Consider the following 25244-nt stretch of genomic DNA (forward strand, 5'->3'; position numbering starts at 1 on the left):
TTAATAAAAATGTGTCCTATATGTCCAACACTACAGACTTGTTAGTACCATCATCCCCAGTTACTGTACCAGCCTTCTGGTTCTGTATGGAAATTCAGCATTGGAGGCATCACACGTAGCAACCCCACCAAAGCCTGGGACAAAGAGAAGGATAGCTCCCCTAGTGGACAAACGGGGAATTGGCTCCAGATCTTCCCCAGTGGACAAATGGGGAATTGGTTCCTCTAGTGGACAAACCGGGAATTGGTTCCTCTAGTGGACAAACTGGGAGTTGGCTCCACAGCTCCCCTAGTGGACAAACTGGGAATTGGCTCCACAGCTCCCCCAGTGCACAACTTGGGAATTGGTTCCTCTAGTGGACAAATGGGGAATTGGCTCCACAGCTCCTCTAGTGGACAAACGGGGAATTGGCTCCACAGCTCCCCTAGTGGACAAACGGGGAATTGGCTCCACAGCTCCCCCAGTGGACAAACGGGGAATTGGCTCCAGAGCTCTCCCAGTGGACAAACTGTGAATTGGTTCCTCTAGTGGACAAACTGGGAATTGGCACCACAGCTCCTCGAGTGGCTGTTTTGAAATATCTGTATTCACAGAGAGGGGAGGGAGCCTGCTTCTGTTAGCGAGAGGTTCTTGTCCTTTTTTTCATTTGCAGACTGAAACAACACATGCATCATGCTCGGATGTGCCTTTTTATTCAGTCGTTTTCTATTTTACAGCGTAGAGGCAAAAGGTGTCTAATGCTATTAAAAAAGAGAACTCCTGAAAATAAAAACTAAATATGGTTTCCTATGTAATGCTTAGAACAAAAGCTACACACTAGAAAAACTGTACACGTTTGTGGATGCTGTGTATGTATACACTAACTAAATAATTTGCATAAAGTGATTTCTCGGTTGTATTACATATACCACTCCCCCCCCCCACACACGTTGCCTAACTGTCCAATGCTGCGATGGTCAGATAACAAACAGGTCACTGTTTCTCTAACTTACCTACCAGCAAACAACCCCCCCCCCCCCCCACGTTGCCTAACTGTCCAATGCTGCTATGGTCAGATAACAGGTCACTGTGTCTCTAACTTACCTACCAGCAAACAACCCCCCCCCCCCCCCCACGTTGCCTAACTGTCCAATGCTGCTATGGTCAGATAACAGGTCACTGTGTCTCTAACTTACCTACCAGCAAACAACCCCCCCCCCCCCCCACGTTGCCTAACTGTCCAATGCTGCTATGGTCAGATAACAGGTCACTGTGTCTCTAACTTACCTACCAGCAAACAACCCCCCCCCCCCCCCCCCCCCCCCACGTTGCCTAACTGTCCAATGCTGCGATGGTCAGATAACAGGTCACTGTGTCTCTAACTTACCTACCAGCAAACAACCCCCCCCCCACCCCCCACGTTGCCTAACTGTCCAATGCTGCTATGGTCAGATAACAGGTCACTGTGTCTCTAACTTACCTACCAGCAAACAACCCCCCCCCCCCCCCACGTTGCCTAACTGTCCAATGCTGCTATGGTCAGATAACAGGTCACTGTGTCTCTAACTTACCTACCAGCAAACAACCCCCCCCCCCCCCCCCACGTTGCCTAACTGTCCAATGCTGCGATGGTCAGATAACAGGTCACTGTGTCTCTAACTTACCTACCAGCAAACAACCCCCCCCCCACCCCCCACGTTGCCTAACTGTCCAATGCTGCTATGGTCAGATAACAGGTCACTGTGTCTCTAACTTACCTACCAGCAAACAACCCCCCCCCCCCCCCCCCCCCCACGTTGCCTAACTGTCCAATGCTGCTATGGTCAGATAACAGGTCACTGTGTCTCTAACTTACCTACCAGCAAACAACCCCCCCCCCCCCCCCCCCCACGTTGCCTAACTGTCCAATGCTGCGATGGTCAGATAACAGGTCACTGTGTCTCTAACTTACCTACCAGCAAACAACCCCCCCCCCCACCCCCCACGTTGCCTAACTGTCCAATGCTGCTATGGTCAGATAACAGGTCACTGTGTCTCTAACTTACCTACCAGCAAACAACCCCCCCCCCCCCCCCCCCACGTTGCCTAACTGTCCAATGCTGCTATGGTCAGATAACAGGTCACTGTGTCTCTAACTTACCTACCAGCAAACAACCCCCCCCCCCAGGCTAGAATCTAAACCCTGGGACATAAACAGAATGAAGCCATGTCTTCCGACCCTAGCCTGAGTTCTAGCCTGGCTTGTGCTGTCTTGCCAACTCTTTTGTATTATTGTCACACTACGTACATCCTGTTGTGTTTTTTTATTTTTTGTCATTAAAAGTATGTTGTCATGACGTGACAAAGAAATAGGAGTTGGCAAGACGACACATAGAGATCTGGGACTCAGGCTAATTTCTCCCTCCCAGCTAGTGTAAAGGAACGAAAGGTTGTGTCCCAAATTACTGTGGCTTGCTATATAAAGCAGGCAGACAGGCATCGAGACATTCAGTTACTGTTGGATTGAACGTTAGGTCACTGGTTTTGCAGCAGTCCATGGTCCCATTCAGCAGTCCATGGCCCCATTCAGCAGTCCATGGCCCCATCCTGCCTGTACAGGCTGCTGGTGTTGTGTTTTCCTGACACACGGTAGGTCCCTTGATACCAATTTACCGATGGTTTGAAGCCCACCGCAGATTCATCCCTTCATGGCTACGGGGGGGGTCCGACCCGACCCGTACTCGATGGGTGTACTTAAAACTGGCCACTGTAAGTTACTTGATGAGCAGAGTTGAAGATTGAATTGACCATTTATCTGCATGCGAGCAGAACACGCTTTGTACATTTTTAGGCTGTACTGTTACAGGGGTCGGTGAATTTTAGATTTAAAAATACTTCTGAAGTTAGTAAATTCCACATTGAAATATGAGACTTAAACTTTTCTTAAAGGAAAATGATCGACCCCTACATACAATGTCCATTAATTAGCGTCTGCTAAATGATGTAGTATACCACTCAGATTTAAATGAAATAGTTTCTATCCAGCAGCTCTAACATGTTAGCCCTAGCTACCTCACTGGAAAATCAAACCAATCTGGTACACAGAGTATAGTGGGGGGTAGGTTTATTTGGGTTCATACCTCAAGTTGTCATTCCCTAGGTGAAATGAGCTACTCTAGTTTGAATACGTTAAAGCCCCGAATATATGGATGTATAACACACATGCCAACCTCGTCTCTGATGACTTTACAGGGTGGGAAAACAGGTAAACACAGAAGACAGTCTTGATCTTTTTTAGAGAGTTAACCCACAATCTTTCATTTGGAAATACAAAAAGGGGACAATCTGATAAATCTGCCAGGACTTGGAGGAAAATAAAACATCACTGCCAGGTTATGAAACATTCAATCTAGAAAACATCTTAATCATGGTGGTGGAGACTGACAATATTGTGTGGGGGGGGGGGGGGAACTGACAATATTATGGGGGGGGGGGGGGGGGGACGACTGACAATATTATGGGGGCCCCCCCCCATAATATTGTCAGTCCCCCACCACCATGATTAAGATGACAATATTGTGGGGGGGGGGGGGGGGGGGGGACTGACAATATTGTGGGGGGGGTGGTGGGGACTGACAATATTGTGGGGGGGTGGTGGGGACTGACAATATTGTGGGGGGGTGGTGGGGACTGAATATTATGGGGGGGAATGACAATATTATGGGGGGGGGGGGACTGACAATATTATGGGGGGGTGGTGGGGACTGACAATATTATGGGGGGGGGCTGACAATATTATGGGGGGGTGGGGACTGAATATTATGGGGGGGACTGACAATATTATGGGGGGGTGGGGACTGACAATATTATGGGGGGGGAACTGACTTATGGAGTTGGTTGTTTAGATGGGGGGGGGGGGGGGTTAAAGGAACATTGTGGAGTTGTTTTTCTTTGAGCTCATTACAGGTATTCCTCGTAAGGAGCTTTTCATGATCAGAAATCTCTTGGGATTGCTACAGCATCTACTGACAAGGGCTATGAAAGTAGAATGAGACGACAGAAAGCATGGCAAACCTAAAACGATATCAAATAGTATAAGACATACTGATTGTCCTCGTCTGTGCAACACATTTTCCACCCGGTGATCAAGACTACTCTACCCATTTAGGTGAGTTCAAGTGTTCAATGTGTCTGGACAAGAAAACCATTTTACTATGTAATTATAATTAACCCCCCCCCCCCCCCCCCCCCCCCCCCCGCATACCTTAAATACATTTTAAAAGCTTGGCATCTAATTCACATCCACATTTCCTAATAGTCAATAAAGTGTTAGATTCAGAGTGGTCTGTATATTATAAACTGACGATGCACATCGGCACAAATATCTGTTGGGATTATTAGATAATGGAAAATAATGATTCTGAGTTCGGTCATTCTTCCTCTCAAAAAGCATTTAGTGTTGACTGTTGAACGAGAGGACAGCTGCGACAATATTCATTTTTAAAAAAGGGAGAAATGTTTTCGTTTATTAAATGGCGCTCTGCACTGCGTTGGTGTTGAGTCAATCCAGTCTCTTGAAAACGGCAGCCATCTTGAATCATGGAGTGGTCGGTCTTCGCAGCAGGTCCCACTTCAGCTTCTCCTGCGGCCACTAAAACCAGTTTTATCTCCTACATGCAGATCTTTCCCCTCTAAGAGCTCACCAACACATAGATCATCCTGTAAGAAAAAGAACACTTTAGGGGGAAATTCTCATCATTGAACCATTCGTTAAGACACTTCGGGTAAACAGAGGATATGAGCTCAAAAAAAACCTCAGCCTTTAAGGCAGATCAGTTATTGCTTTCATACCCATAGAGACAGTAGGAGAGGAGGTAGATAACATACCCATAGAGACAGAAGGAGAGGAGGTAGAGATAATAACATACCCATAGAGATAGTAGAAGAAGGAGAGTAGGTAGAGATAATAACATACCCATAGAGACAGTAGAAGGAGAGGAGGTAGAGATAATAACATACCCATAGAGACAGTAGGAGAGGAGGTAGATAACATACCCATAGAGACAGAAGGAGAGGAGGTAGAGATAATAACATACCCATAGAGACAGTAGGAGAGGAGGTAGATAACATACCCATAGAGACAGAAGGAGAGGAGGTAGATAACATACCCATAGAGACAGTAGGAGAGGAGGTAGATAACATACCCATAGAGACAGAAGGAGAGGAGGTAGAGATAATAACATACCCATAGAGATAGTAGAAGAAGGAGAGGAGGTAGAGATAATAACATACCCATAGAGATAGAAGAAGGAGAGGAGGTAGAGATAATAACATACCCATAGAGACACAGTAGAAGGAGAGGAGGTAGAGATAATAACATACCCATAGAGACACAGTAGAAGGAGAGGAGGTAGAGATAATAACATACCCATAGAGACACAGTAGAAGGAGAGGAGGTAGAGATAATAACATACCCATAGAGACACAGTAGAAGGAGAGGAGGTAGAGATAATAACATACCCATAGAGACACAGTAGAAGGAGAGGAGGTAGAGATAATAACATAACCATAGAGACACAGTAGAAGGAGAGGAGGTAGAGATAATAACATACCCATAGAGACACAGTAGGAGAGGAGGTAGAGATAATAACATACCCATAGAGACACAGTAGAAGGAGAGGAGGTAGAGATAATAACATACCCATAGAGACACAGTAGAAGGAGAGGAGGTAGAGATAATAACATAACCATAGAGACACAGTAGAAGGAGAGGAGGTAGAGATAATAACATACCCATAGAGATAGTAGAAGGAGAGGAGGTAGAGATAATAACATACCCATAGAGACACAGTAGAAGGAGAGGAGGTAGAGATAATAACATACCCATAGAGACACAGTAGAAGGAGAGGAGGTAGAGATAATAACATACCCATAGAGATAGTAGAAGAAGGAGAGGAGGTAGAGATAATAACATACCCATAGAGACACAGTAGAAGGAGAGGAGGTAGAGATAATAACATACCCATAGACACAGTAGAAGGAGAGGAGGTAGAGATAACATACCCATAGAGACAGTAGAAGAAGAGGAGGTAGAGATAATAACATACCCATAGAGATAGTAGAAGAAGGAGAGGAGGTAGAGATAAGAACATACCCATAGAGATAGTAGAAGAAGGAGAGGAGGTAGAGATAATAACATACCCATAGAGACAGTAGAAGGAGAGGAGGTAGAGATAATAACATACCCATAGAGATAGTAGAAGAAGGAGAGAAGGTAGAGATAATAACATACCCATAGAGACAGTAGGAGGTAGAGATAATAACATACCCATAGAGACAGTAGAAGAAGGAGAGCAGGTAGAGATAATAACATACCCATAGAGATAGTAGAAGAAGGAGAGGAGGTAGAAGGCCAGTTTGCACCAGCCCTCCTTTTGACAGTAGGCCAAGACGTCAGCGTTCATGATCGTAGTTGGATCATAGAGGCCTGGACCACTCATCACCGGCCTGCTCGTATACCTGCAGAGAAACGTGATACATTGAAGTCACAAGTTGCTGTGTTTCAACAAATGATTAACCAGGAAACGTGCTGGTTCATGGCAGCGGGACTATTTTATTTTTTAAAAGGTCCACAGGGTTTGAATCTGTTAAAGGTAAATAGTATGTATGTGCCTGCATAGAAACACATCTATTTATAGAAACAAGGGACACGTTTCCTCACAAACCTGATTGAAAATGTGACACATTTAGCTGTAGTCAGCATGGTTAAGTCCATTACATTGGTTTCCGTAGAAACAACACTGCAGAATTGCAAGTGGCGTATAGCCAAGAGAAATACAAATCTGTCATCCTGGCTGAGATTCATTACATGGTTTTAACGAATCATGAACCATGAAAATTGCCATAGGATGGTGTAGCGGAAATAAATATAAATAAGGTTTAGAATATTCTCAATGGAAGTGTGTACTGGGGGGGGGGGACAAAACAAAAATACCATGTGTACATTACTTAAAGTGACATATAAAACCCCTTGAACGTACCTCCAGACGTGGTAGGCCAGCAGTGGCATGTTGAGGCCAAGGGTGAGCCACTCAGCAGCACACAGGAACATCACGCAGAAGAACACATGGATGAGATACTCCGGGAGTACCAGCTGCATGAACATGTAAACAACACAGTGATATCAACAAGATCAGAGACAGGAGTCACAGACGGCTGCCTTCAGACCTCAAGAAAATACACTCAAATGTGCTCACTGCTATGTAGAAAACAGATACAGAGACTGAAAATGTACTCACTGCTATGCAGAAAACAGATACAGTAGAAATTAGAGACAGAGACAAATGTACGCAAGACTTGCATGTTGTTTTAGGTCATAGAATGATTGTTGCCTTTGTACAGCAAAAATGTTAAAGTACAGAGGACACACTGTGCATGAATTAAATAGATATTGGAACAGAACAATTTAGACCTAAACTGTTAAGACATTCCCTTGATATCGTTTGTGACAGCTTCCATAACATTACTAGACACAGTAGCTTCCATAACATTACTAGACAGACAGTAGCTACTATAACATTACTAGACAGACAGTAGCTTCCATAACATTACTAGACAGACAGTAGCTACCATAACATTACTAGACAGACAGTAGCTTCCATAACATTACTAGACAGACAGTAGCTTCCATAACATTACTAGACAGTAGCTTCTATAACATTACTAGACAGACAGTAGCTTCCATAACATTACTAGACAGACAGTAGCTACCATAACATTACTAGACAGACAGTAGCTACCATAACATTACTAGACAGACAGTAGCTTCCATAACATTACTAGACAGACAGTAGCTTCCATAACATTACTAGACAGTAGCTTCCATAACATTACTAGACAGACAGTAGCTTCCATAACATTACTAGACAGACAGTAGCTTCCATAACATTACTAGACAGTAGCTTCCATAACATTACTAGACAGACAGTAGCTTCCATAACATTACTAGACAGACAGTAGCTTCCATAACATTACTAGACAGACAGTAGCTACCATAACATTACTAGACAGACAGTAGCTTCCATAACATTACTAGACAGACAGTAGCTTCCATAACATTACTAGACAGACAGTAGCTTCCATAACATTACTAGACAGACAGTAGCTTCCATAACATTACTAGACAGACAGTAGCTTCCATAACATTACTAGACAGACAGTAGCTTCCATAACATTACTAGACAGACAGTAGCTTCCATAACATTACTAGACAGACAGTAGCTTCCATAACATTACTAGACAGACAGTAGCTTCCATAACATTACTAGACAGACAGTAGCTTCTATAACATTATTAGACAGACAGTAGCTTCCATAACATTACTAGACAGACAGTAGCTACCATAACATTACTAGACAGACAGTAGCTACCATAACATTACTAGACAGACAGTAGCTACCATAACATTACTAGACAGACAGTAGCTACCATAACATTACTAGACAGACAGTAGCTTCCATAACATTACTAGACAGTAGCTTCTATAACATTATTAGACAGACAGTAGCTTCCATAACATTACTAGACAGACAGTAGCTACCATAACATTACTAGACAGTAGCTTCCATAACATTACTAGACAGACAGTAGCTTCCATAACATTACTAGACAGACAGTAGCTTCCATAACATTACTAGACAGACAGTAGCTTCCATAACATTACTAGACAGACAGTAGCTTCCATAACATTACTAGACAGACAGTAGCTTCCATAACATTACTAGACAGACAGTAGCTACCATAACATTACTAGACAGACAGTAGCTTCCATAACATTACTAGACAGACAGTAGCTTCCATAACATTACTAGACAGTAGCTTCCATAACATTACTAGACAGTAGCTTCCATAACATTACTAGACAGTAGCTTCCATAACATTACTAGACAGACAGTAGCTTCCATAACATTACTAGACAGACAGTAGCTTCCATAACATTACTAGACAGACAGTAGTGCTACATTGAAACGTGATAGTAGATGTCATGTTACACTAGACTAGATGTATGTCTACGTCTCAAATGGAACCCTATTCATTATGATCCCTGGCCAATAGCATTTCCGCTGAAGTCATTTAGCTGTGGCGCTGTCAGGCTGTATCACAACCGGCCATGATTGGGAGTCCAATAGTGCAGCGCACAATTGGCCCCAGCGTCTTCCGGGTTTATACCGGTGTAGGCCGTTATTGCGAATAATGTTTTTTTTTTCTTAATTGACATAAAAAATAATGTATTAGACGTATTAACAATTATTGAAAACAAATCAGCCTACATGCTTGCACTTTGTGCAGGCTGCGTAACCATCTACCGCGTTGTCCTCGCTCACCCGTTTCCACCGGGACGTTGTAGCCTATTCCCTTATCAGAAACGTTTTATTTCTCCGGTTAGGCTTACGTTAGCCATGTCAGCATAAGCTAGGCTATCCAAGGAAAGTAAACTTGGCAACGTGTCGTATTCTCACATGCATAGAGAGAACATAAACCCTGCGCGTCGACAATGTAGAATATTTTCGCAGCACACAAGTGACAATTCCCTACTACACACTATGCTGGTAGACTTGTGTCTGCCTCGCCGCTCACAGAATGGAATTCGCAACAAGCTCCTGCGTTTTTAAAAAGTGTATTTTTTTATTTTATTTAAAAATGATTCCAAACGGCAATATAATTGTTGTGACCCACGAGCCAACACCCACACGTTGAAAGCGTTTTCATTCCACCCGCATGATGATTTTTGTTTTCCAGCTGACCTGCTTCGCTACTAATGATTAAACCACCAGACAGGCGACCCCATATTTCAGCCTGTTTATTTATATAGGTGATAATGCTTATTGCTAACAGCATACCGAATCATTTTTTTTATTTCAATAAAAGTAAACTAGGCATGTCAATAATAATATGGACCATGCATAGGCTAAATGGATGGTCCAATATGTTAAAATTATTTGTACAAAACATTTTATCAATATGTTATTGGGCTCATTTCTGGAGGTGAAAATTATATTTTATATGGCATCAGCATAATTTTACTGTCATTCATTTTGGAGTAGAATGTCCTCTAAAGAAACTAGAACTGAGCATCTCAATCCTCCTACATAATCTCAGTCCTCCTACATAATCTCAGTCCTCCTACATAATCTCAGTCCTCCTACATAATCTCAGTCCTCCTACATAATCCCTATGGAACCCTATTCCCTATATAGTGCACTACTTTAGACCAGAGCCCTATGGAACCCTATTCCCTATATAGTGCACTACTTTAGACCAGAGCCCTATGGAACCCTATTCCCTATATAGTGCACTACTTTAGACCAGAGCCCTATGGAACCCTATTCCCTATATAGTGTACTACTTTAGACCAGAGCCCTATGGCACCCTATTCCCTATATAGTGCACTACTTTAGACCAGAGCTCATAGGGATGCAGGCTTAATGTTTAGAATATAAATGTGTCCCCAAATACATTTCAGCGCAGCTTGAAAATAGATTCCTCTTAAAATGATTTAATCTTCACCCCCAACTTTCATTACACTTTGATGTTTCAACATTGTTTAAAGTATGAAACGAAGAAAAAAACCATGACGAGCCCTCTACATACATGGAAACATACAAGTCTGGTAGAACGGGTTGAAACTCTCGTCTACCCTACAAAGCTATACTGTCCTCTCTAATCATTAAAGATCTCATGGGGAAAACACGCTGGGCACACACACACACATACACAGACAGACATACACAGACAGACACACACACACACAGACAGACACACACACAGACACAGGAAGTAATGCAACGTAGTGACATTGAGACATGTTGTACACATGACTGTGTGTCCCCCCCCTTGACAGCTGACAAGATCACCATAGATTAACAACAGTGCAGCACAGGAAGCCATCCAGCCTGACCGCCAGGCCATAACCTCATCCAGCCTGACCGCAACCTCATCCAGCCTAACCGTAACCTCATCCAGCCGGACCGCAAACTCATCCAGCCTGACCGCCAGGCCGCAACCTCATCCAGCCTGACCGTCAGGCCGTAACCTCATCCATCCAGCCGTAACCTCATGCAGCCGGACCGTCAGGCCGTAACCTCATCCATCCAGCCGTAACCTCATCCAGCCTGACCGCCAGGCCGCAACCTTATCCAGCCGGACCGCAACCTCATCCAGCCGGACCGCAACCTCATCCAGCCAGACCGCAACCTCATCCAGCCAGACCGCAACCTCATCCAGCCAGACCGCAACCTCATCCAGCCAGACCGCAACCTCATCCAGCCGGACCGCAACCTCATCCAGCCTGACCGCCAGGCCGCAACCTCATCCAGCCTGACCGTAACCTCATCCAGCCTGACCGCCAGGCCGTAACCTCATCCAGCCTGACCGCAACCTCATCCAGCCTGACCGCAACCTCATCCAGCCTGACCGCAACCTCATCCAGCCTGACCGCCTGACCGTAACCTCATCCAGCCTGACCGCCAGGCCGTAACCTCATCCAGCCTGATCGCCAGACCGTAACCTCATCCAGCCTGACCGCAACCTCATCCAGCCTGACCGTAACCTCATCCAGCCTGACCGCCAGGCCGTAACCTCATCCAGCCTGACCGCCAGGCCGTAACCTCATCCAGCCTGACCGTAACCTCATCCAGCCTGACCGCCAGGCCGTAACCTCATCCAGCCTGACTAACCTCATCCCGCCTGACCGGCCTAGCCGGATGACCGCAACCTCATTCAGCCTGATCGCAACCTCATCCAGCCTGACCGCCAGGCCGTAACCTCATCCAGCCTGACCGCAACCTCATCCAGCCTGACCGCCAGGCCGTAACCTCATCCAGCCTGACTGCAACCTCATCCAGCCTGACCGTAACCTCATCCAGCCTGACCGCCAGGCCACAACCTCATCCAGCCTGACCGTAACCTCATCCAGCCTGACCGCCAGGCCGTAACCTCATCCAGCCTGACCGCAACCTCGTCCAGCCTGACCGCAACCTCATCCAGCCTGACCGCCTCATCCAGCCTGACTAACCTCATCCAGCCTGACCGGCCTAGCAGGATGACCGCAACCTCATCCAGCCTGACCGCAACCTCATTCAGCCTGACCGCCAGGCCGTAACCTCATCCAGCCTGACCGTAACCTCATCCAGCCTGACCGCCAGGCCGTAACCTCATCCAGCCTGACCGCAACCTCATCCAGCCTGACCGCAACCTCATCCAGCCTGAAAACCAGGCCGCAACCTCATCCAGCCTGACCGCAACCTCATCCAGCCTGACCGCAACCTCATCCAGCCTGACCGCAACCTCATCCAGCCTGAACGCAACCTCATCCAGCCTGAACGCAACCTCATCCAGCCTGACCGCCAGGCTGCAACCTCACCCAGCCTGACCGCCAGGCTGCAACCTCACCCAGCCTGACCGTAACCTCACCCAGCCTGACCGTAACCTCATCCAGCCTGACCGCCAGGCCGCAACCTCATCCAGCCTGACCGCAACCTCATCCAGCCTGACCGCAACCTCATCCAGCCGGACCGCAACCTCATCCAGCCGGACCGCAACCTCGTCCAGCCTGACCGTAACCTCATCCAGCCTGACCGCCAGGCCACAACCTCATCCAGCCTGACCGTAACCTCATCCAGCCTGACCGCCAGGCCGTAACCTCATCCAGCCTGACCGCAACCTCATCCAGCCTGACCGCAACCTCATCCAGCCTGACCGCCAGGCCACAACCTCATCCAGCCTGACCGTAACCTCATCCAGCCTGACCGCCAGGCCATAACCTCGTCCAGCCTGACCGTAACCTCATCCAGCCTGACCGTAACCTCATCCAGCCTGACCGCCAGGCCGTAACCTCATCCAGCCTGACCGCAACCTCATCCAGCCTGACCGTAACCTCATCCAGCCTGACCGCCAGGCCGTAACCTCATCCAGCCTGACCGCAACCTCATCCAGCCTGACCGCAACCTCATCCAGCCTGACCGCAACCTCATCCAGCCTGACCGCCAGGCCACAACCTCATCCAGCCTGACCGTAACCTCATCCAGCCTGACCGCCAGGCCATAACCTCATCCAGCCTGACCGCAACCTCGTCCAGCCTGACCGCAACCTCGTCCAGCCTGACCGCAACCTCGTCCAGCCTGACCACCAGGCCACAACCTCATCCAGCCTGACCGTAGCCTCATCCAGCCTGACCGTCAGGCCGTAACCTCATCCAGCCTGACCGCAACTTCATCCAGCCTGACCGTAACCTCATCCAGCCTGACCGCCAGGCTGCAACCTCACCCAGCCTGACCGTAACCTCATCCAGCCTGACCGCAACCTCATCCAGCCTGACCGCCAGGCTGCAACCTCACCCAGCCTGACCGTAACCTCATCCATTCTGACCGCCAGGTTGCAACCTCACCCAGCCTGACCGCAACCTCATCCAGCCTGACCGCTAGGCCGTAACCTCATCCAGCCTGACCGCACATATTGTAGAAATCAGATCAGTATGCAGTCGATGAAGTCAGGAGAAAGATGTCACCTGCAACCATTAAGTCTATACCTACCGGATTTAATGTGTTACATTGGTCTATGGGATTCTTGTAATCAGTCTTCAGTTCATCAAATGCGATGATCTGGAGAGAAAGAGAGAACATGTGCCTGTGTAAGTAAATTACTTCTTCCATTGAACAAAAACAAAGGCTGCAGATTGCAAATGTCCTGGAACAATGTTGGCCATATGCAATGAGGGACAGCTGTTGTCTTTCATAGAGAATACATATCCTCCTATTTATTATTTCAATGTCCTCCGGTACAACTTGCCTACAACAATGGCTGGTACAACAAGCATAACATGCTGACCGCACCAGCGTTGCAAAATAAATGTAAACATAAGTTATTCAATTATTGCACCCACACTGCTCACGCGAGCCAAAGACGGTCTGCGTTGCCAAGCGCTAAAGTCAGTTCTATGTGTGACGTTGAACGAGGTGCAAGTCCTGCCTCTCCCATCTCCTCATTGGTTTACAGAAGCAGATTAACTATCTTTCAAATCACCCACGTGGCTGAGTTTGGTCAGTCGTCATGGTAACTGAGATGCCAATCGCCATATGGAAAAAAGACCAGAAGGAGACGACTAGAAACGATTTGGTTGATCGTTTTGTATGTGGATTAATTGTAGGAGTATGTAAACAACTCAACGTTTATATCCCAGGACAAATTAGCTAGCAACCTCAAGCTAGCTCAATAGGACACATTAGCTAGCTAGTTTAAATTGCCATAAATGTTTAATGCTTTTCGACCTGTCCCCAAATTAATACAATTGGTTCAGAGTTTGTTTTGATATTTTCCTGATAACATTTGGTGTGGGAGGACAAAAATCTATTTGCGCACGCGTGTGGACTGTTTGGGTACAGTGTTATGGGCCAACAACATTATGCGAGTCTGGGGACTAGGAAATGGAATCCAAACACAGTAAGTGTTTAGCTAATGGGACAATTCAAAGGGATCGAAAATATCTAAGTAGAATTGAAAGGTTAGAATATAGATGACTGGGCCAAAAAAAGGAAACATGACAGAGAATGACAGCAATCAAATCAGATGATTTCCATCACCTAACAACGAGGTCCCGGTTCATTACTGCATAAACTAGCTAGTTTAGTTTGCTAGTCAACTACCGTGTTCACCCGTTTGAAATGTAGGAAGCTAATGTTAACTACACCGAACAAAAAATAGAAACCCAAAGTGTTGGTCCCTGAGCTGAAATAAAATATCCCATAAATGTTCCATACACACAAAAAGCTTATTTCTCTCATTTTCTGCACAAATTTGTTGACATCCCTGTTAGTGAGCATTTCTCCTTTGCTAAAAAAAATAATCCATCCACCTGACAGGTGTGGCCTATCAAGAAGCGGATTCAACAGCATGATCATTACACAGATGTTACCTTGTGCTGGGGACAATAAAAGGCCACTAAAATGTGCAGTTTTGTCACATCAATGACACAGATGTCTCAAATTGAGGGAGAGTGCAACTGGCATGCTGACTGCAGGAATGTCCACCAGATCATTTCTCTACCATAAGCCACCTCCATCGTTTTAGAGAATTTGGCAGTATGTCCAATCTTTGTCAAAACAGCAGACCACGTGTTACCACGCCTGCCCAGGACCTCCACATCCGGGTTCGTCTGACAAGCCACCGGGAGAGCTGATGGAACTGAGTATTAGTATATAAGCCCTCTTTAGTGGGGGGAAAACTCATTCTGATTGGCTGGGCGTATTGGCTGCGATTAAGGCCATATAGTGGATTTATTTCAATAAGAGATTTCCTTATATGAACTGTAACTCATTAAAATCGTTAATTGTTGCGTTTATAATTTTTGTTCAGTATAATTAGTTACCTAGCTAGTATAAACTAATAGCGTTACCATTTAGCCAGCTCTGGTAACGTTAACGGATGTCGATATAGTTTACTAGCTGGCTGACGTTTAAATTCGGAGTTTAACAAAAAGGTTTGATTAGAAAAGGTAGGCCAGATATTATTTGATAGCGAATGAAAACAAAACGACTCGGTCTTTTCGGTCAAACAGCACGGATGTACGGTGCCATTCATTCTTGGTTAGTTATTAAACTAACGAATGACAAGCCTGTTTGCAAATGGTTGCTTGCAAAACGTTGGTTATCTATGTTGCCTAGCTACATCACTATAGTTCAAGTCATACTATTTGATTATGATACCAATATAGCTACTTACATGCCAAATAGCGAAGAAAATGAGAGCGGCCGTAAGCAATAGCGCAAGCATGTAACAAAAGGCCGCGAATGTGAACGCCATGTTTGTGTTGCTTTGCTGGCTGATATCTATAACCACAGAGAACTGTCACCCGTTGCCTTCTAGAGGGAAGCGAGAAACTACAGAACGCAGACAAGGGTGGAAAAAAAGGATGCTGCGTTCAAAACAACTGGGAACTCGGGCATCTCTGACCTCAGTCGTTCCAAGACAACTGGGTACTCGGGAAGAAACGAGCTCCAACGGGAGGGGGGGGATATTTTTTTGAACGGTCATCCAACTCGGAATTTCAAGTTTATAAACTGGAGTTCCGACCTGATAATCACAGATTTCCTGATTTTACTTTTAGTTTTTCAAATTCGCAGTTCTTCTTCGATGAGGTTTAACGGCGGTTGGCATCCAATGAATGTTACATTACCGCCACCTACTAGACTGGGAGTACAACTCCATTACACTTTGCTTGAAAAATAAAACCCCTACCAATTCAATTCAAGGGGCTTTATTGGCATGGGAAACGTGTTAACATTGCCAAAGCAAGTGAGGTAGATAATATATAAAGTGAATATATAAAGTGAAATAAACCATACAAATTAACAGTAAACATTACACAAACAGAAGTTTCAAAACAATAAAGACATTACAAATGTATTGTATTATATATATATACAGTGTTTTAACAATGTACAAATGGTTAAAGGACACAAGATAAAATAAATAAGCATAAATATGGGTTGTATTTACAATGGTGTTTGTTCTTCACTGGTTGCCCTTTTCTTGTGGCAACAGGTCACAAATCTTGCTGCTGTGATGGCACACTGTGGAATTTCACCCAGTAGATATGGGAGTTTATCAAAATTGGATTTGTTTTCAAATTCTTTGTGGATCTGTGTAATCTGAGGGAAATATGTCTCTCTAATATGGTCATACATTGGGCAGGAGGTTAGGAAGTGCAGCTCAGTTTCCACCTCATTTTGTGGGCAGTGAGCACATAACCTGTCTTCTCTTGAGAGCCATGTCTGCCTACGGCGGCCTTTCTCAATAGCAAGGCTATGCTCACTGAGTCTGTACATAGTCAAAGCTTTCCTTAATTTTGGGTCAGTCACAGTGGTCAGGTATTCTGCCGCTGTGTACTCTCTGTGTAGGGCCAAATAGCATTCTAGTTTGCTCTGTTTTTTTGTTAATTCTTTCCAATGTGTCAAGTAATTATCTTTTTGTTTTCTCATGATTTGGTTGGGTCTAATTGTGCTGTTGCCCTGGGGCTCTGTAGGGTGTGTTTGTGTTTGTGAACAGAGCCCCAGGACCAGCTTGCTTTAGGGGCCTCTTCTCCAGGTTCATCTCTCTGTAGGTGATGGCTTTGTTATGGAAGGTTTGGGAATCGCTTCCTTTTAGGTGGTTATAGAATTTAACGGCTCTTTTCTGTATTTTGATAATTAGTGGGTATCGGCCTAATTCTGCTCTGCATGCATTATTTGGTGTTCTACGTCGTACACTGAGGATAGTTTTGCAGAATTCTGCATGCAGAGTCTCAATTTGGTGTTTGTCCCATTTTGTGAAGTCTTGGTTGGTGAGCGGACCCCAGACCTCACAACCATAAAGGGCAATGGGCTCTATGACTGATTCAAGTACTTTTAGCCAAATCCTAATTGGTATGTTGAAATGTATGTTCCTTTTGATGGCATAGAATGCCCTTCTTGCCTTGTCTCTCAGATCGTTCACATCTTTGTGGAAGTTACCTGTGTCTACCATCTAACACAGGGGTGGGCAATTCCAGTCGTCGAAGGCCTGATAGACTGTGACACTAAACACAACCCTCACACCTTTAAAAAAAAATTATAATAATAACTAAAATAATACAAAATAACACCACCCTACTCCACTATTTAAATATATTTAGTCCTACTTCAGGCCAACAACCTGAAAGGACGGGACACCACCACTTAACACACCCTGTAACTCTTCTGATGTCAAGTCTCACACACTCAAATACCTCTCTGTAGCTGCCACCACAACCTCTGATTCAGAGGGTTAAATGCAGAAGACACATTTCAGATGAATACATTCAGTTGGACAACTGACTAGGTATCCCCCTTTCCCAACCTCCATTTTCTGCAACTTACGTTCCATCCCTGCAGTACAGTTGATAACCATTGCTATAAATGCTATAAATCCAATCTTACTGAAACATATATCACTTGTTGGTTTATCGCTCTGTTCTGGTACAGATCTACTAGTCACACCTCTCCTCTCAGGACCACTCCCTCTGTTCTGGTACAGATCTACTTGTCACACCTCTCCTCTCAGGATCCCTCCCTCTGTTCTGGTACAGATCTACTAGTCACACCTCTCCTCTCAGGATCCCTCCCTCTGTTCTGGTACAGATCTACTTGTCACACCTCTCCTCTCAGGATCCCTCCCTCTGTTCTGGTACAGATCTACTAGTCACACCCCTCCTCTCAGGATCCCTCCCTCTGTTCTGGTACAGATCTACTAGTCACACCTCTCCTCTCAGGATCCCTCCCTCTGTTCTGGTACAGATCTACTAGTCACACCTCTCCTCTCAGGATCCCTCCCTCTGTTCTGGTACAGATCTACTAGTCACACCTCTCCTCTCAGGATCCCTCCCCTTTGACCCATCTTCCTCAGCATAGGTCAACTTCTGCACTACTCTAACCCTGGAAACCTCAACCTGCCTCTCTCTCCCACGGGACATTTCTGATCCACAGCCCCATGGGCACCCTTACAATTAACACATACCACTACTTTCCCCAATGCTACACATTACACAGACCCATAAAAAACAAATCCAATTTTAATAAATTCTATCGGGTGAAATACCACAGTGTGCCGTCACAGCAGCAATATGTGTGACCCGTTGCCACCAAAGGGCAGCCAGTGAAGAACAAACACCATTGTAAATACAAACCTTATTTATTTATTTTAACTATTTGCGCATCGTTACAAAACAGGGGAAAATTAGACTTAATGACGTTTGAAATGTCTTCATTCTTTTGGAACTTTTGTGTAATGTTTACTGTTAATTTTTTAATTGTTTATATCCCTTTTGTTGATCTATTTCCCTTGCTTTGGCAATGTTTCCCATGCCAATAAAGCCCCTTAAATTGAATTGAGACGAATTGTGGTCGAGCGAGCAGAGGAGCGCAGGCCAGCGTGATGCGTGCAAATTAAACGTGAGGGTTTGTGAGCGTGATTTTGAACGAGCAGAACTGCAGTGCCGCGCGCAGTAAATTAATCCGAGAGCAGAGATTTTTGTTCCCCTCAAGAAATACGAACTAAATCAAATTTTATTGGACACATACACATGGTTAGCAGATGTTAATGCGAGTGTAGCGAAATGCTTGTACTCCATGTCCAGACTCAGAAATGACTGCACTCTCACAAACACGGCTGTCTCCTCTGCCTCTCACAACAATTTTCCATTTTGCTCTCCAAAATAAAATGTTGCTCTCGCAACTGCTTACTATAATTATATAAAACAGGGAAAAATCCAAGCCAATGAACATAGCCTGTAGCAGTCTATTGAAACGCCATTGGTCAGGTTTTTGTTCCAATCACAGCTTGACTGCTTTCTTAACTGAGTTTTTGACCACAGAGATGACGGCTAAGTGTCTTGTTTCACAGTCTTTGTACAAAATAATAAAATGTAGCCCTTTATTAGCTATTTAACTGCCATGTGTTTTTTTTTTGGGGGGGGGGGTATTTATTTTTTCATTCAAAATACAGATCAACAATTTACATTGTTACATCATACAAAACAGAACGCAGGTATTAACGAGAAAATACTAAAACATACTCTGACTTAAAAAAAACATTTTTTTTTTTTTTTAGAGAATACAATTTATTTGTAGAATAAGTAGTAAAGTCAGTTCCTTCCTGCTACTCTCTGTTTCTTCCTGTTCTTTCCTGTCCTTTTCGTCTCTCCCTCAATCTCTCCTATTATCATATATTTTTTTTTGCAGTTGTTTTTTTGCCAGTTGAATCATCCCATTCTGCTTGGTGATAGACTCCTGCAGGCTACTTATGGAGCTGTCTTATCTGGTACTGGGGGATCTCTCCATCCAGGTGGGCCAGGTAAGTGTACAGCCCTACGAACGAATCAGAGGGGATCCTCTCTCCGTTCCACCCATCTCATTCCCCGTCAGGATCTCACACACATACCTCAGGGCACTGATGATGGCCCCTCCCAGAGGGAAGAAGTGCATCCGGTGGATGTTGTCGTTGAAGTTCCCCAGGGCCAGCAGAGTGTCCAGCTGCTCTGAGGGAAGACACAGACACTTCCTCTTCTGCTGCTTCTCCTCTTTACTGATCGTCTCCTTAAGGGCTAGCTGTTTGTGTAGGACCTTCAGCAGGCCTGGTGTCAATCCGGTATCAGTCTTCTGTGTGGCAACGGGCATCTCCAGCCTATCTTTGGCCGGGCAGAGTGTCTCCTTTGGACAGGGTAGAGTGTCTCCTTTGGACAGGGCAGAGTGTCTTCTTTGGACAGGGCAGAGTGTCTCCTTTGGACAGGGCAGCGTGTCTCCTTTGAACAGGGCAGAGTGTCTCCTTTGGACAGGGCAGCATTTCTCCTTTGGACAGGGCAGAGTGTCTCCTTTGGATAGGGCAGCGTGTCTCCTTTGGACAGGGCAGAGTGTCTCCTTTGGACAGGGCAGAGTGTCTCCTTTGGACAGGGCAGAGTGTGTCCTTTGGACAGGGCAGTGTGTCTCCTTTGGACAGGGCATAGTGTCTCCTTTGGACAGGGCAGAGTGTCTCCTTTGGACACGGCAGAGTGTCTCCTTTGGACAGGGCAGAGTGTCTCCTTTGGACAGGGCAGATTGTCTCCTTTGGACAGGGCAGAGTGTCCCCTTTGGACAGGGCAGAGTGTCTCCTTTGGACAGGGCAGAGTGTCTCCTTTGGACAGGGCATAGTGCCTCCTTTGGAGAGGGCAGAGTGTCTCCTTTGGACAGGGCAGAGTGTCTTCTTTGGACAGGGCAGAGAAGTACGCTGCAGACCACTGTAGTATGTCATGGGGTTGGGTTCTGATTGCAGCTTTGGTGAACTGTTTGAGAATGTCTGGTAGTTCAGGGGGGATGTTGATTTGCTGTTCACAGTACAGATACTATGTACTGTGAACAGCAAATCAACAGGTATTGCTTAATCATATTACTAATCGAATATTTTTTTTAGAAAAACAAGTAAGAGAGTTAAATTTGCTAAAATTATATATTTTTAAAATTGATTTGGTTTAGGGATTGGCCATCTTCATTTTCAATCCATAGCAATTTAAAGTGTTTTCCCTGACTGTCATGTGTCTCCGGCAACGATCAACTGCAATGACCTCACGGCCTGGGTGGTCTCAACAAATCACAGCACAGTATATGACATTAGAACGCGAACCAATTACAATACAGTATGTTAACGCACATGAATATTACATCCCCCTTATTACTTGAAAAAACAAACAAAAAAATTTATAAAAATGTTCTACATATTTTCAAACATTTTATTTGAATACATGCTCTGTAGTATGAACTCAAGGTAGGTAACCATGTTAAATCAAATGTATTTATAAAGCCCATCTTACATCAGCTGATATCTCAAAGTGCTGTACAGAAACCCCAGCCTAAAACCCCCAAAACAACAAGCAATGCAGATGTAGAAACACAGTGGCTAGGAAAAACTCCCTAGAAAAGGCCAAAAACCTAGGAAGAAACCTAGAGAGGAACCAGACTCTGAGGGGTGGCCAGTCTTCTTCTGGTCCTCTTCTTGTATACTGTACCAATTACGTACCGCGTCAACATAACAGACTCTGAAACAATGTTTTAGTACCAAGATTTCTCAGCAACTCTGCATTTCACCGTAGCCATGACAACATTTGAAAGACATGCAATATCAAAGCTTCTCAAAGTTCAACTGTTTAATAACCAGTTTACAGGCTGGAACTCTTTCAGGGGAGCGATCCACCTACACCCGTTGACATTTAACAGGTCTAGGACAGTTCTGGGCTTGACCTCTCTTCCTGGCCTTGTGTGGTATGAAGCTGAGCATGCTTCGGTGTCAGTTAACATTTGTTGTGGTGTTTTCGCGTAAGCATGGTGTGTGTGTGTTGTGTTGTTCAGTCCATCACATTCTCTTTCAGGGAGAACAGTTAATCCCGTCACTGTGTGTTTTTCTTTTGTTCAGTAGGTGACGACGATCCTTCTGCGGTGCGGACGTGAAAAGGAACGTTCAGGTGTCACCTGGTTGGATGACGACTGCTGGTTCCCAGAGGCCTCCTGGATTCTAGCCCGACTCTCCGTTCATTCAGTGGTGGCAGCGGTCTAGCTGACCTGTCGTAGTACCTCTTTTAGTGTTGTCGTCTCTGTGCCCGTTTTGCAAAACACTTCGTTGTAGCTGACGACCTCAGGGAGCAGCTGCTGGTTGGTGCTGGGAAGGAATTGAGCGATGTCTGCGGCTCGTCAACAACTGACCTTGGTGACGATATCAGATTGCTCCATGCGCTCTCCAACTCTTTCTTCAGACGGGCGCGGAGAGCAAGGGGATATCTTTCTCGGTGGGTAGACCACAGGGGTTTGCTTTGGGTCAAGGTGACTGGTACATTCTCCTGGGAATAATCCTATTCCTGTAAAAACATCAGAAAACTCCTCCATGACATTCTCCGTCTACACCGATGAGGTCCCTGATAACACTAGCCTGATGAGGTCCATTCTCTGTCTCCACCGATGCGGTCCATTCTCTGTCTCCACCGATGAGGTCCCTGATAACACTAGCCTGATGAGGTCCATTCTCTGTCTCCGCCGATGCGGTCCCTAATAACACTAGCCTGATGAGGTCCATTCTCCACCGATGAGGTCCCTGATAAGACTAGCCTGATGAGGTCCATTCTCTGTCTCCACCGATGAGGTCCCTGATAACACTAGCCTGATGAGGTCCATTTTCTGTCTCCACCGATGCGGTCCTGATAACACTAGCCTGATGAGGTCCATTCTCCACCGATGTGGTCCCTGATAACACTAGCCTGATGAGGTCCATTCTCCACCGATGAGGTCCCTGATAACACCAGCCTGATGAGGTCCATTCTCTGTCTCCACCGATGCGGTCCCTGATAACACTAGCCTGATGAGGTCCATTCTCCACCAATGAGGTCCCTGATAACACTAGCCTGATGAGGTCCATTCTCCACCGATACAGTCCCTGATAACACTAGCCTGATGAGGTCCATTTTCCACCGATGAGGTCCCTGATAACACTAGCCTGATGAGGTCCATTCTCTGTCTCCACCGATGAGGTCCCTGATAACACTAGCCTGATGAGGTCCATTCTCCACCGATGAGGTCCCTGATAACACTAGCCTGATGAGGTACATTTTCCACCAATGAGGTCCCTGATAACACTAGCCTGATGAGGTCCATTTTCCACCGATGAGGTCCCTGATAACACTAGCCTGATGAGGTCCCTGATAACACTAGCCTGATGAGGTCCATTCTCCACCGATGAGGTCCCTGATAACACTAGCTTAATGAGGTCCATTCTCCACCGATGAGGTCCCTGATAACACTAGCCTGATGAGGTCCATTCTCTGTCTCCACCGATGAGGTCCCTGATAACACTAGCCTGATGAGGTCCATTCTCCACCGATGAGGTCCCTGATAACACTAGCCTGATGAGGTCCATTCTCCACCGATGAGGTCCCTGATAACACTAGCCTGATGAGGTCCCTGATAACACTAGCCTGATGAGGTCCATTCTCTGTCTCCACCGATGCGGTCCATTCTCTGTCTCCACCGATGAGGTCCCTGATAACACTAGCCTGATGAGGTCCATTCTCTGTCTCCACCGATGCGGTCCCTGATAACACTAGCCTGATGAGGTCCATTCTCCACCGATGAGGTCCCTGATAAGACTAGCCTGATGAGGTCCATTCTCTGTCTCCACCGATGAGGTCCCTGATAACACTAGCCTGATGAGGTCCATTCTCTGTCTCCACCGATGCGGTTCTGATAACACTAGCCTGATGAGGTCCATTTTCTGTCTCCACCGATGCGGTCCTGATAACACTAGCCTGATGAGGTCCATTCTCCACCGATGTGGTCCCTGATAACACTAGCCTGATGAGGTCCATTCTCTGTTTCCACTGATGAGGTCCCTGATAACACTAGCCTGATGAGGTCCATTCTCCACCGATGAGGTCCCTGATAACACTAGCCTGATGAGGTCCATTCTCTGTCTCCACCGATGCGGTCCCTGATAACACTAGCCTGATGAGGTCCATTCTCCATCAATGAGGGCCCTGATAACACTAGCCTGATGAGGTCCATTCTCCACCGATACAGTCCCTGATAACACTAGCCTGATGAGGTCCATTTTCCACCGATGAGGTCCCTGATAACACTAGCCTGATGAGGTCCATTCTCTGTCTCCACCGATGAGGTCCCTGATAACACTAGCCTGATGAGGTTCATTCTCCACCGATGAGGTCCCTGATAACACTAGCCTGATGAGGTCCATTCTCCACCGATGAGGTCCCTGATAACACTAGCCTGATGAGGTCCCTGATAACACTAGCCCGATGAGGTCCCTGATAACACTAGCCTGATGAGGTCCCTGATAACACTAGCCTGATGAGGTCCATTCTCTGTCTCCACCGATGAGGTCCCTGATAACACTAGCCTGATGAGGTCCCTGATAACACTAGCCTGATGAGGTCCCTGATAACACTAGCCTGATGAGGTCCATTCTCCACCGATGAGGTCCCTGATAACACTAGCCTGATGAGGTCCATTCTCCACCGATGAGGTCCCTGATAACACTAGCCTGATGAGGTCCCTGATAACACTAGCCTGATGAGGTCCCTGATAACACTAGCCTGATGAGGTCCCTGATAACACTAGCCTGATGAGGTCCCTGATAACACTAGCCTGATGAGGTCCCTGATAACACTAGCCTGATGAGGTCCCTGATAACACTAGCCTGATGAGGTCCCTGATAACACTAGCCTGATGAGGTCCCTGATAACACTAGCCTGATGAGGTCCATTCTCCACCGATGAGGTCCCAGATAACACTAGCCTGATGAGGTCCATTCTCCACCGATGAGGTCCCTGATAACACTAGCCTGATGAGGTCCCTGATAACACTAGCCTGATGAGGTCCCTGATAACACTAGCTTGATGAGGTCCATTCTCCACCGATGAGGTCCCTGATAACACTAGCCTGATGAGGTCCCTGATAACACTAGCCTGATGAGGTCCCTGATAACACTAGCCTGATGAGGTCCCTGATAACACTAGCCTGATGAGGTCCCTGATAACACTAGCCTGATGAGGTCCCTGATAACACTAGCCTGATGAGGTCCCTGATAACACTAGCCTGATGAGGTCCCTGATAACACTAGCCTGATGAGGTCCCTGATAACACTAGCCTGATGAGGTCCCTGATAACACTAGCCTGATGAGGTCCCTGATAACACTAGCCTGATGAGGT

The 25244-nt window shown here is 46.0% G+C and overlaps 1 protein-coding gene and 1 pseudogene across 1 annotated transcript; both read right to left on the reverse strand.

The window, feature by feature from the left end:
- Positions 1 to 4223: 4223 nt before the first annotated feature.
- LOC110505967 (protein cornichon homolog 1) lies at positions 4224 to 15912 on the reverse strand. The gene is made up of 5 exons (XM_021585439.2): positions 15733 to 15912; positions 13548 to 13616; positions 6999 to 7111; positions 6334 to 6477; positions 4224 to 4677 (listed from the first exon to the last, which is right to left on the reverse strand). The coding sequence occupies exons 1-5, from the start codon at positions 15811 to 15813 to the stop codon at positions 4650 to 4652; spliced, it is 435 nt and encodes a 144-aa protein (XP_021441114.1). The 5' UTR covers positions 15814 to 15912; the 3' UTR covers positions 4224 to 4649.
- A 1752-nt stretch (positions 15913 to 17664) lies between these two features.
- Positions 17665 to 22259, reverse strand: LOC118944274 (annotated as a pseudogene).
- Positions 22260 to 25244: the final 2985 nt, after the last annotated feature.

The sequence above is a fragment of the Oncorhynchus mykiss genome, chromosome 25 (genome assembly GCF_013265735.2).
Source record: "Oncorhynchus mykiss isolate Arlee chromosome 25, USDA_OmykA_1.1, whole genome shotgun sequence".
NCBI classification, from domain to species: domain Eukaryota; kingdom Metazoa; phylum Chordata; class Actinopteri; order Salmoniformes; family Salmonidae; genus Oncorhynchus; species Oncorhynchus mykiss.

What these genes read in the sequence shown, in the direction of transcription:
- LOC110505967 (XM_021585439.2), bottom strand. Translation starts at nt 15,813, where the DNA reads ATGGCGTTCACATTCGCGGCCTTTTGTTACATGCTTGCGCTATTGCTT. An exon ending in TTTTCTTCGCTATTTGGCAT is followed by an intron (nt 13,617 to 15,732) that starts GTAAGTAGCTAT and finishes CTTTCTCTCCAG; the next exon opens with ATCATCGCATTTGATGAACT. An exon ending in TTCTTCTACTATCTCTATGG is followed by an intron (nt 4,678 to 6,333) that starts GTATGTTATTAT and finishes TTTTTCTTACAG; the next exon opens with GATGATCTATGTGTTGGTGA.